This window comes from Haliotis rufescens, unplaced genomic scaffold, assembly GCF_023055435.1.
Source record: "Haliotis rufescens isolate VD_foot unplaced genomic scaffold, xgHalRufe1.0.p SCAF_6, whole genome shotgun sequence".
In the NCBI taxonomy this organism is placed as follows: domain Eukaryota; kingdom Metazoa; phylum Mollusca; class Gastropoda; order Lepetellida; family Haliotidae; genus Haliotis; species Haliotis rufescens.
In genome coordinates this window covers 17,763,268-17,776,894 of record NW_025964334.1, presented here as the reverse complement: position 1 = coordinate 17,776,894, position 13,627 = coordinate 17,763,268, and the positions used below count along the sequence as shown (strand labels likewise).

At 44.0% G+C, this 13,627-nt stretch overlaps 1 protein-coding gene across 3 annotated transcripts in view; it reads left to right on the top strand.

The window, feature by feature from the left end:
• LOC124140557 (signal peptide, CUB and EGF-like domain-containing protein 1) overlaps positions 1 to 9,570 on the top strand; it is a 145,096-nt gene extending 135,526 nt beyond the window's left edge. For all 3 annotated transcript variants that reach the window (XM_046508191.2, XM_048386115.1, XM_046508190.2), the window contains 5 exons: positions 128 to 289; positions 1,715 to 1,912; positions 2,880 to 3,032; positions 3,384 to 3,463; positions 5,453 to 9,570. In XM_046508191.2, the coding sequence (XP_046364147.2) occupies positions 128 to 289; positions 1,715 to 1,912; positions 2,880 to 3,032; positions 3,384 to 3,463; positions 5,453 to 5,596 (737 nt within the window). In that variant the 3' untranslated portion in view covers positions 5,597 to 9,570. The remainder of the gene's footprint in view (positions 1 to 127; positions 290 to 1,714; positions 1,913 to 2,879; positions 3,033 to 3,383; positions 3,464 to 5,452) is intronic.
• The last annotated feature ends 4,057 nt before the right edge of the window (positions 9,571 to 13,627 follow it).

Here is a 13,627-nt window from a genome sequence, read left to right as displayed (position 1 = left end):
TGTAGGTTCGACTTCCAGATTATGATCCCTGAGCCGATATGACTGAACTGTTGTTGAAAGCGGTTATAAACCGTAATGACTCACTGCTATTTGAGCAACTGGATTGATAAGATGTGTCTGTTTTCAGCGACTTGCCAGGCGGGCCACTTCTACAACGCCACCGTCCACCAGTGCCAGATCTGTCCCCGGGGATCCTACCAGCCTCGCTCTGGTCACAACTACTGCATCGCCTGCCCGGGGTCGACCACGACAGACACCCCAGGGAGCACCAGCAGCGACAACTGCAAAAGTGAGCTACCCTGTGCACTAATAGTGTTCTGTAGATTAAGATTAAAAATACTCAATGTATTTATAAAATGCTGCCACAACGTATTTGACACCACATGCTTCCTGGCCGTTCTTGGATTGTTCAAACGTTAAACCTCGCCTAACACGTTGGTCATGTGTTCGAATCTCGAATTTACCATGATTATCCTCTTTGGTCTGTCAGTACCCTAGTACATTCCCATGCCCAGGTGAGGTGAAATGGGCTTTAACGTCGCGTCAAAGATTATTGCACTTATATAGCGACATGCATGTACGTGTGTGTGTGTGGCTACTTGTACTAGTCCAGACTAATGCCGATTTATAGTGCTAGCCCACTGAGATACCATGCCGCAGTTAAACATGAATACCCCACTCAGACACAGTATACTGACTCCGAGCCGTCCAGTCCTTGTTTTTGCCTCTTAAGCGAGCGTCAGACAAGGATACAACAAGTACCATCTTTTTACGTATTTTGTAATGACGCGGCCTGGGATCGAACCCCGGACCTTCCGTTCTCCGGGCGAACGCTCTACCACTAGACCACGGAGGCGGTCCCATAGTTTTCAGCAAAGTGGTACACGTCTTCGGCTTATGTCTTTGCTCTACCGTCTGTCTTTAAACTGCCACGCGGTGATTCTAAATTAACTAAAATTCTCTTCAAATTGGCGTTTAACGTAACAAATCGGCGGATGACATTACAATAGACTTTTGGTATTGCGTATACACGCCAGTGTTGCGATCAGGTTCCAGCAAGCATTACAATTTTGCAAGTGTCCGTCACAGCCACATCAGTGACAAAATCTACGACGCTACTATATTCAATATATCTAATTGTACCCCAGGAACATAACGTAAACGACATGATTACTCTCGGTCTTATTATTGAAAGTTATATTGTCTTAGGCGTGTTAGAATTTCCTTGTATTTGTTTCTCTCTTGTTTAACTCCACACTCAGCAATATGCCAGCTATGTGACGGCGGTCTGTAATTTTGGCTCCCTCGTACAATCCCTATATTATTCCCGTATTTGCTTTGTTTAAACAAAACGACCCGTGAAGATCCCGGGGTAGAATAGTCTTCAGCAACCCATGCTTGCCGTAAAAGGCGACTATGCTTGTCGTAAAAGGCGACCAACGGGATCGCGTGGTCAGGCTCACTGACGTGGTTGATACATGTCATCGATCCCAATTGCGGGGATCGATGCTCATGATATTAATCACTGGATTGTCTGGTCCAGACTCGAATATTTACAGACCGCCGTCATATAGCTGGAATATTGCTGAGTGCGGCGTTAAACAACAAACCAACCAACAAACCAAATGTTTAAACAATCATATATTGACATATATGATATGATGAAATGCATAGACGTTTGCGTCTTTTACACGCATGGTGTTTGTGTTGGCAGACCGCCTGTGTGGGGGGTACCAGGGCCGGTACCAGGGGGTGATCGAGACTCCCAACTACCCCGGGGACTACCCTATTGACATCCGGTGCACGTGGAAGATCAAACCCGACAAGAGACGCCGCATCCTCGTCATCATTCCCGAGATCTACCTGCGCGAGGACGACAAATGCGGCGACGTCCTCGTCATGAGGAAATCTAGTAAGTTCAATCTTGCTTTTTCTTATTGTGTTTACTTTATCCCGTCTTTCGTTCATCATTTATCATGTGACACAACGTAAAGGAACTTAATGGGATCTGTAAAGTATTGACAATGTCAAAAATAGACACCCGCTTTACAATAATATCAAGTAATGGGACGATGAAAAATAATCACTCGAGGTATCTAATTTTTGATCGGCCCTGTATTGAGAATAGTGTTCATACCGCGAGAGGTATGTTTTTGACAGACCCTGTATTGTGAATGCATACTGCTTACCATCACGTTCCTGTCGATGAATCGACCCGACATTAAAAGTCTACAAACAATGATATGTTAAGGAGAGGTGGTAAGGTAAAGGTTTGACGTCGCGTCCAAGATTATTGCTCTTATATAGCGACGTGCATGCATGTGTGTGTGTGTGTGTGTGTGTGTGTGTGTGTGTCTGCTTGTACTAGTCCGGACTATACTGACCTGTCCTTGTTTTAGCCCCTGAATGCCGAGCGCCAGGCAGGGTTACAATAAGTACCATCTTTTAACAACTATTGGTATGACGCGGCCGGGAATCGAACCACCGACCTTCTGCTCTCCGGGCAGACGCTCTACCACTAGACCACGGAGGCGGTCGTAATATGTTAAGACCTAAATATCTATCTATTACCTTACCTTATGTAGACCTTTTTTTGTGGTGGAGCAGGCTACTGGTTTTCCGTTTTATGTATTTACCGATAAAATAAAGTTTATTAAGGGCACAGGTGTTTAAATCCTGACAGAGCTTATTAACATTAAGACAAAACACGATTCATAGCCCTTAATGGATATGCTGACACAACAAGCTGTTGAGAAATGTTCTAAGCTGTTCATTGCAGGGGCCGTCTATGGCCCATTGGCCCTGAAGAACTAATATGCAGTGTGCAAAATCGTAAGCTTAAACAGAGGATACATACTGATTGTTTGCTGTTGTGACAGAGTCCCCGTACAGCTTGACGACGTTCGAGACATGCAAGAGCAAGGATCAACCGATCGCCTTCACTGCTCGCTCCAAGAAGCTGTGGATTCAGTTCAAGTCGGACGGCAATAACACAGCAAGGGGTTTCTCCATACCATTTGTCACATACAACGGTTGGTATTTCCTTCAAAGCAGTGCAACATATTTCGTTATTCAGAACCGTCGATATATGGCTGAGATATGACCGTAAAACATTAACTCGTGAACACACACACAGGGTAAGTTGTCACGTTGGGTGTCTGAAAAAAGGTAAGGGTGGTGCTCCCTCTACACCCCACCCCTATCATCAGCCCGCACCTACCATCTGGATATTGTAGTGTTTTTTTAAAGAGTATTTCGTTGTTTTAAGGGGGCAATACAGTGTTAATATTTTGATGAAGCTCGTGATTATAACTATTTTCAACAAATGTTCCATCAGTTTCTGCAAATGTCCATTACTATGAGTATTGCTATCATTGTTTCAGAGGAATACCAGACCCTCATAGAAGACATCGTGCGGGACGGTCGCCTCTACAACTCCTACCAGCATCAGCAAATATTCAAGGTTGTTATACCAATGTTCTTCCAAGTAGCTTACCTCAACCTAAGGTTCTCTAAGTGTCGTACTTGTTCTCAAGGCCTTGTATGATGGCACTTTGCATTGGCGATCCAAGCTATTGCTTCACAGAATTGTAAGCCGATCTGAACGATGGTCGATGCGGCAGCCATATTAAGAAATGCAATTTGGTCAATCATATATTGACCATAATATTTACTTATCACTGTGAAATTTGATATATTCGATTTAACGCGTTTTTGTATTTTGATTTTTATCCCATTTTGACTTTGAGTGCGTGAAGTGAATGACTGTTATACGGCAGCCAGTTATTGAGCTTGTGGCTGTCGGCTCTTCCTTGGAACCACAGCCTGGGCTTTTGCCTTTCACCACCAGATAGACCAAATAATCTGACGATATTGCAATTTCTGATTTACGTGTCAAGTATCTCAGCAATGCTGTCTTCCAGAACAGAATTATTATACCCCCGAACATTAGCGAACAGTTTCCATACTATTAGAAAAGGTGCAGTGCAAAGATTTTGATATATGGATTTTCTGAGAAAACTTAGAATGTTGTTTTAATTCAAAATTTGGCGACCTATGACTTTAAATACTACTTTATGGCGTCATTTCTAAATGGGAGAACAGTTTCTATACCAATAGGTGAGGCGCAGTGCCATGTTTGATTTCAATAAGTGGATTTTATGAGAAAATATTGCTTTTTTCATATTTTGATCTTAGCATTATGTTGGAGTCGAAGTCGAGGGTATAAGTGAGTCCAGCTCACTCCAGCCTTGTATATAATTGTTTTCTGATTATAAGCATGGTCGCTGGGACTATTATATTGTGATTAAAATCTAGTTATAGTATATTTAACAGCAACAACAGTCCTCTGCAATTAACCCAACGATTCGAGGGTACGCTTTGTTCTCAACAACACACACACATACACATTTCTGAAACTACTTGATCACGGAACCTGAAAATTGTGTGTTATTGAGCCCATATAGTGCCTAAATATTTCATTCCCGACCTGATTTATTGCCGTAGCCGTATTTTGTTTCACGCCATGTGGTAATTCAGTTTTAGTGATTACACAGGTAGTAAGAAAGATGTTTTCATTGATTCAATGTTTTATATAATTTATCGGTCATATCCGGTTTTTTGAAGTCACAAATTTGATCATAAATACCCATAACTGCGGGAGAACTATATTTTCTTGAGGCTGTCTCACAAAAGGGACTATCTGGTAAAGTATAACGAATGTTGTTTAAATTGTAGTTTGTATTGAGCGGATAATTTTTAATTCATTATTGAATGATTCTAAATACGAATAGGTGAGGTGAATGAGGTGGTTGGGTAGCCTTGTGGTACAAACGTTCGCTCAGCAAGCTGCAGATCCGGTTCGATTCACAAGAGATTATGTGTGAAGCCAGTACTTGGTGCCCCCGGGGGATGTTCTTAGAATATTGGTAATAGCTTTAATAAGAATAGGTGAGTGAGTGAGTTGGTTTAACGCCGCTTTTAACAGTATTCCAGTTATATCACGGAGTGTCAGCTTAATGTGGGAGGAAAGCCCGAAGTGATGCAGGTCTCAGACGTTTACCACTTCGGTGAAACCCACGAGCACGGGTATGGTGCTGACAAACCTAGAAACATAATTGGGGCGAACCGGGATTCGAACCCACAATCATAGGTTTCTGGCGTGCCCAAGGGACGCAACTCTGCACAGCGAATCGCGGCGCCTTAGACGACTGGGCCACCCCCTTTAATAAGAATACATTTTACGGCGTTTTAACAATTTTGCAGAAAAATCACGGCGGGGAACACCAGAAATGAGCTTCAGTCATTGTATCCTTGTGGGGAATCGAACCTGGGCATTTGGGTGTCGAGCGAACGCTTAAACAACTAGGCTACCCCTCGGCAAGAATGAATTGGAAAATAATGAAGATAGCAATAGTTAGTAAAATTTAACGTTGACGTTGTATCTTTACAGGACCGGAAGCTGCTGAACGCGCTCTTAGAGGTGATCGCTCAACCCTACAACTATCTGAAATACGCAAACGTGTCCCATACGATGTTCCCACAATCCTTCTTCCGGCTTCTCACGCCCAAAGTTCGGCGCTTTTTCAACACATGATGAGACGGGGACAATGCTGGGAGCAAGGAGAATGTGCATTACTCATAGGAAAATTTTCATGCGATGTGATCATGTGACATCACGTGACCTTGACCTCATGCTGCTCCAAGCAGACTGGATTTCATAGCCTTCCGGTGGCAAAGGTCATCCAAGGGAGGCAACTCATCCTCATTTATATCAGTGTTGTGTCATAAGACATGTCCTAGGCCGTACAATGTGGGACGTTTAATTGTTGAGTTGAGGAAATGACACCTGTAGTTGATACAATTGAACACGTGACTTACTATACCAAAGGAGACGGTATATGTGAGTATACTAAATGGAGAATTGTTCAGTGTTCATGTGAAATCCTTGGAAGCGTTGCCATAGAAACTATATGCCATAGAAATTGGTTATACGTGGTAACGCTCTGTCGCGGTTGACGTAAAGGCATTTATATCCCGTGTAGGGATGGGTGGAGTTTTAACGCTGTGTGTATCTGCACCCCCGCAAACAACAGTAACGGGCTTTCTCCTTAACTGGATGTTCCAGCGCTGGCACAACTAGTTGCACGGAGAATGAATCAGTGAACATGAAATATGCATATATTCATCTCGTTCTAGCTTAAAAAGCACAGTAGCCATATCTCATGATTACATATCTACCCCTTGACCTGCAGTAGAGCGGTAGGGGTTAAGTCTGGGCGGGGATAGCGGTTTTGCAAATGATTCGGACACAATGGGTTATGGGTTTGGGGACGCCTTAGGATCAGATCGCTTTTTTTCAATCAAACATACGTACACAACTTAACGATTCAGTCACTCAGAATATTATTTTCTGTGCAAATACAACTTAAAGTTGATGCCAGATGTCAGAAATTCAGGGTTTGTTGGACGTCCGAGAACGTGTCATGTCTTATGGTCGGAGTACGTTATTTCTCTCTTTGTTGATGCTCTGATACAGTCAAAAAAGGTCTGTTTAGGAACACCCTAGACAGGGTTTCTGAGTCAAAAGCGTTGTGTTTTTTTCTAAATTAAGATGTGTTTTATTTCCCACCCGACCACTGAAATGTAGTTTACAAGCAACAAGAATTAACATTTACGTCAATTTGAAACTGCGTATTACGATTCTGAGATAAACGTAAGGGGATATATTTCAAAGGGTCACGTGACGCTTTAATTATCAACCATTTTGAACTACAGGAAACGAAAAAAAGGTAGAGTAAATATGATTGACGTCACGCTTACGCAGGTTTTGACAAAACACTATGTGTCGGATTTGGGGAAATCTGTACTTAGAAAGGCTAGCTCTGTTAAATTGATATTTAAATAGGACATCATTACAGCTGGGCGTACCGGATGATTTATGTGTATGTTTTAATCTGGTGATGAGCGCTTTCGTTTTATTTTAATTGGTCTGGTATAAACCGTTAAACACCCTTTGACTAACAACCCACACCAACGCATAATCACAATGTTTAAAAGATCTCTAACCTGGTGATTCATCTGGGTGCGGACATTTTTCAATGGACACACCTTCACTTATTACTGATCCTCAGACAAAACGGTTTACACCTATTTCGGAAGATATACGATTTCTAAAACAATGACATCAAGCAGCGGGAAAGACACCTTCTTTTCAATTTCCTGTTCCAAAGTGTAAACGGTTGCACTAGCAAAACAATCTTAACAGAAATGAATACATATGCTGCACAAAGCGTGTTGATGAATATGGTTTCCATGGCAACATATTGATGAATATCGTTTCCCTAACGACATGTTGATTAATATAGTTGTCCATGGTTGGTGAATATGGTTTCCCTATATGTTAGTGAAAACGGTTTCCATGACAACATATTGATGAATATGTTTCCATGACAACATATTGATGAATATGGTTTCCCTGACGACATGTTGATTAATGGTTGGTGGATAGGTTTCCATGACAACTTATTGATGAATATGGTTCCCATGACAACACGTTACTGAATATGGTTTCCATGACAACAGAGCTGTGTGATAGGTTGTTTGAACACGTGGTCCGCTAACCCCCGAAAGGATATCTTTATCCGTCGCTTTACAATATAAATGCTTCAAGCTGAGTAATGCACTGAATAAGGGAATGCATTAATTTGTAGGACATTGGCTTTACAGTAAGTGTATATTTTTATTGTTATATATTTTGCTTATCTATCTGTGTGTACATGCTTGTCAAATCTCGATGTATTTAATATATGTATTGTCCTAAATCTGTATGTGCAAATTGTTCAGTGATGTTAAGCTTCTGTCAGTGTCGAATTATTCAGTTTCACCCATATATGACCCATCTAGTTTGCAGCTTGACCAGGCTTCATGTTCAATAAAAGAATCTTGTCCCGAAAACATAAGGAACCCGTTTCCAGATTAATATGCGATTTAATATACGATATTTAATCTCAATTAAATATTGCCATGAAAATCAAAACAATAAAAAAGGAACATGGATTCATCCAAATATAGTTTTATCCAGTGCCTCCCATTTTTCAATAATTGTGTTGTAATATCAAGAGATGCACGTGCATGAAGGACACACGCTAAAAGACTCCGATACACATCACAAGTATCGAGACATTGGAGGCCCGCGGACTTGCGACCTTAGCCATCAGATTACGATGATCACGGGTTTGAATCCCAGATTCGCCCTCATGATGATTCTGGTTTGTCAGCAGCATACACGTGCTTGTGGATTCACCGAATTTTGTAACCGTCCGAGACATGCTTCACTTCGGGCTTTCCTTCAACTTAAAACTGATATAACTGAAATACATTTCAAAGTGACGTTAAACCAAACTCACAAACTTTAAACCAATTCCCTCACTCACTATCCGCACAATACCCTGCCCTGTTTGGGATCGGGGGAAACATATCTCTATGCGTAGATAAAGTTTATTTAAGCAATTGTCAGATAAATTAAGCTGTCAGATTTCGACTATGCAGATACCGATCCGGAAAAGAAACGTCACCTCATGAAAGGTTCCCATTGACATATCAATGCATTGTTTTGGAGGTATGTCTGTATATAAATTTAATGTTAATGGCCATAAATGACACAAATATGGTATAATGGGTCGCCAAAACTCAGCTTAACAAACGCCCATAGTACAAAATTCCGAATGCTTTCCATGAAAATCAAAATTCACTTGCGTTTCCGTGTGCCTTTTCTGATAAACGGCACCCCAGTACGTGGCTCCAACATTCTTGTATCTACAGCGCTATGCCAAGACTTATTAAGAATCAGAGAAACCAGGCTCAATGAAGATTGCATGCTGTTGGTGACCTGGTATCGTTGTCGTAATCTGTAGATGGTTCTCACGTGGACAATAAAAGCATTATCAACCATTCGTGCAGTCTGACCAGCATGCAGTCGTCCTAAAGCCTGGTTCCTTAGAGTTTTGGAATGGCGCTAAGATCGGTACAAGAATGTTGGTGCCACGTATTGGTGTGTATTTTAATGAACTGACGCGTCCTTTGCGGATCAGTAAATTATATATATGTACCAGCATGTTTGGAGGACTCGGGTGTCCATTGTGAGATGTTAGTGTGATATTAGCGCTACGTAACACCAGAGACCATATAATAGATCTGTTATACGGTCTCTGATAACAGAATTGTATTGGAATATACCAAAATGATATCACTCTCAAATCCGTTTGACGCCAATCCTTCTGCGAGGTTTAAACAGTTTGGGCGTTCGCCTAAACATTTCAACTATCGATAAAACTGAGATAATATGCGCCAGTTGTTAATGAACGCAGTTGAAGAACACTCTCTGCTTGAACGTTGTTGTACGAGCTGTTCACCGACGCCCTTATGGTGGCGTGATGGAATTTTGCTGACACGAACAGGTCTTCGTAAAACTAGATGGGTCACGTGACCTCATGTACATTGCACCCTGCTAACAGAACCCTGAACTAGATCTTATTGTTCTCACCAATAAACACTGTGTAAAACCTCGAACTAAATGTCTAGTCTTATCATTTGTATTACAGTGATATATAATCATGTATATGTAGGTATCTATTGAAGACCCGTGAAGATCCGTGTTAGAATAGGTCTTCAGGAACCCATGCTTGCCGTAAAAGGCGATTATGCTTGTCGTTAGAGGCGACTAACGGGATCGGGTGGTCAGGCTCGCTGACTTGGATGATGCATGTCATCGTATCCCAATTGCATGGGTCGATGCTCATGATGTCAATCACGCGATTATTTACAGACCGTTGTAGCTGGAATATAGCTGAGTGCGGCGTTAAACAACAAACAAACACACAAACACAGATTTGGTGGGACGGGCTTTTACGTAACGTGAATCTGTGTGACGAATGCCTGATGAGGTCAGAGTCAAATAATCGTGTCTGGGCCAGATATTCCTGTGGTTGATATCATGAGCATCGATCTACGCAAATTGGATACGCTATGCATCAACCATATCAGCGAGCCTGACCGCCCGATCCCGTTAGTCGGCTCTTTCGACAAGCATGGGAAGGCCAATTCTAACCCGGATCTTCGGGTTTAGAGTCTGTGACTGTGTTGGGGGTACTTTTGTTGCGGGCTTCTGTGTGACGAGTTCCTGTGGCGAGAATCTGACAGTCCATGATCTGTGTGGCGAGAATCTGACAGTCCATGATCTGTGTGGCGAGAATCTGACAGTCCATGATCTGTGTGGCGAGAATCTGACAGTCCATGATCTGTGTGGCGAGAATCTGACAGTCCATGATCTGTGTGGCGAGAATCTGACTGTCCATGATCTGTTTTGCGAGAATCTGACAGTCCATGATCTGTGTGGCGAGAATCTGACAGTCCATGATCTGTGTGGCGAGAATCTGACAGTCCATGATCTGTGTGGCGAGAATCTGACTGTCCATGATCTGTTTTGCGAGAATCTGACAGTCCATGATCTGTGTGGCGAGAATCTGACAGTCCATGATCTGTGTGGCGAGAATCTGACAGTCCATGATCTGTGTGGCGAGAACCTGACAGTCCATGATCTGTGTGGCGAGAACCTGACAGTCCATGATCTGTATGGCGAGAATCTGACAGTCCATGATCTGTGTGGCGAGAATCTGACAGTCCATGATCTGTGTGGCGAGAATCTGACAGTCCATGATCTGTGTGGCGAGAATCTGACTGTCCATGATCTGTTTTGCGAGAATCTGACAGTCCATGATCTGTGTGGCGAGAATCTGACAGTCCATGATCTGTGTGGCGAGAATCTGACAGTCCATGATCTGTGTGGCGAGAATCTGACAGTCCATGATCTGTATGGCGAGAATCTGACAGTCCATGATCTGTGTGGCGAGAATCTGACAGTCCATGATCTGTGTGGCGAGAATCTGACAGTCCATGATCTGTGTGGCGAGAACCTGACAGTCCATGACCTGTGTGGCGAGAATCTGACAGTCCGTGATCTTTGTGGCGAGAATCTGACAGCCCATGATCTGTGTGGCGAGAATCTGTGAAAGGAGTACCTGTGTGACGGGAATCTGACAGTCCATGATCTGTGTGGCGAGAATCTGACAGTCCATGATCTGTGTGGCGAGAATCTGACAGTCCATGATCTGTTTTGCGAGAATCTGACAGTCCATGATCTGTGTGGCGAGAATCTGACAGTCCATGATCTGTATGGCGAGAATCTGACAGTCCGTGATCTGTATGGCGAGAATCTGACAGTCCATGATCTGTATGGCGAGAATCTGACAGTCCATGATCTGTGTGGCGAGAATCTGACAGTCCATGATCTGTGTGGCGAGAATCTGACAGTCCATGATCTGTATGGCGAGAATCTGACAGTCCATGATCTGTGTGGCGAGAATCTGTGAAAGGAGTACCTGTGGGACGGGAATCTGACAGTCCATGATCTGTGTGGCGAGAATCTGACAGTCCATGATCTGTGTGGCGAGAATCTGACAGTCCATGATCTGTGTGGCGAGAATCTGACAGTCCATGATCTGTGTGGCGAGAATCTGACAGTCCATGATCTGTATGGCGAGAATCTGACAGTCCATGATCTGTGTGGCGAGAATCTGACAGTCCATGATCTGTGTGACGGGAATCTGACAGTCCATGATCTGTGTGGCGAGAATCTGACAGTCCGTGATCTGTGGGACGGGAATCTGACAGTCCATGATCTGTGTGGCGAGAATCTGACAGTCCATGATCTGTGTGGCGAGAACCTGACAGTCCATGATCTTTGTGGCGAGAATCTGACAGTCCGTGATCTTTGTGGCGAGAATCTGACAGCCCATGATCTGTGTGGCGAGAATCTGTGAAAGGAGTACCTGTGGGACGGGAATCTGACAGTCCATGATCTGTGTGGCGAGAATCTGACAGTCCATGATCTGTGTGACGGGAATCTGACAGTCCATGATCTGTGTGGCGAGAATCTGACAGTCCATGATCTGTATGGCGAGAATCTGACAGTCCATGATCTGTGTGGCGAGAATCTGACAGTCCGTGATCTTTGTGGCGAGAATCTGACAGCCCATGATCTGTGTGGCGAGAATCTGTGAAAGGAGTACCTGTGGGACGGGAATCTGACAGTCCATGATCTGTGTGGCGAGAATCTGACAGTCCATGATCTGTGTGGCGAGAATCTGACAGTCCATGATCTGTGTGGCGAGAATCTGACAGTCCATGATCTGTGTGGCGAGAATCTGACAGTCCATGATCTGTGTGGCGAGAATCTGACAGTCCATGATCTGTGTGGCGAGAATCTGACAGTCCATGATCTGTGTGGCGAGAATCTGTGAAAGGAGTACCTGTGTGACGGGAATCTGTATGACGAGTGTCTGGGCGGCGGGAACACAGGAAGACAGGTACTCGTCACACATGCACTGCTGACACAGATTCACGTGGCACGGGCTCTCGTCACTTAGATTCCTCACACAAACGATCCCCAAACAGGCGCACACGCATTACTCTGGCCCAGTTCGAATGCACAAAGCATGTTGACAGTCCTACACTTCAGAGAAGACATACGGATGGAGAGTCCAGGATTGTGAGTGAGTGAGTGAGTTGGGTTTAACGCCGCTTTTAACAGTATTCCAGTTATATCACGGCGTGTCAGCTTAACGTGGGAGGAAAGACCGAAGTGACGCAGGTCTCAGACCTTTACCACTTCGGTGAAACCCACGAGACGGATATGGTGCTGACAAGCTAGAAACTCAATCGGGGCGAACCGGGATCCATGGGTTTCTGGCGTGCCCAAGGGACGCAACTCTGCACAGCGAATCGCGGCGCCTTAGCCGACTGGGCCACCCGTGCCCCTTCTAGGATTTTGAAAACGGAGCAACGACAATTCAGCTTAATCTTATCCATCACCAGGAGGATTCCTGCTCAGAAAAAGGTCCCCGGTCACCTAAATGTGCTTGGCATACGAGGCATCTAAAATAGATCGGTGGGAAGTCATTCTCGGCGTTGGGCTAATGGGTGGAATCGTAGTCCGACAGGGTGTAGCGTTGATCATTTCAACCACTGGTTTGTTTGTTTGTTGTTTAACGCCGCACTCAGCAATATTCCAGCTATATGACGGCTGTCTGTAAATAATCCGAGTCTGGACCAGACAATCCAGTGATTCATAACATGAGCATCGATCCACACAAGTGGGATACGATGACATGCATCAACCAAGTCAGCAAGCCTGACCACCCGATCCCGTAATTCGCCTCTTACGACAAGCATGGTCACCTCTAACGGCAAGCATGAGTTGCTGAAGACCTATTCTTCCCCGGATCTTCACGGGTCAGTTTTCTAGTACAAACCCTGAGAGGGTTACATCAGGAGTTGACTGTAGAAGGGGCATTATTGATGAGGAGACAGTATTGTGTCGGCCCTGATAACCAAGGGTAAGTCGTCATCCACATACTAGCACACACGGGAAACACGAGTGTTCACGGAGCATGATCATATGTGAAACCACAAAAGTCAGCCCTATGGATCGTACTGGTGAACAATTATGACTTTATTTTGTGCGAATAGGTTGGTTGGTTGTTTAACGCCGCCACACTGCCCCAGAAAC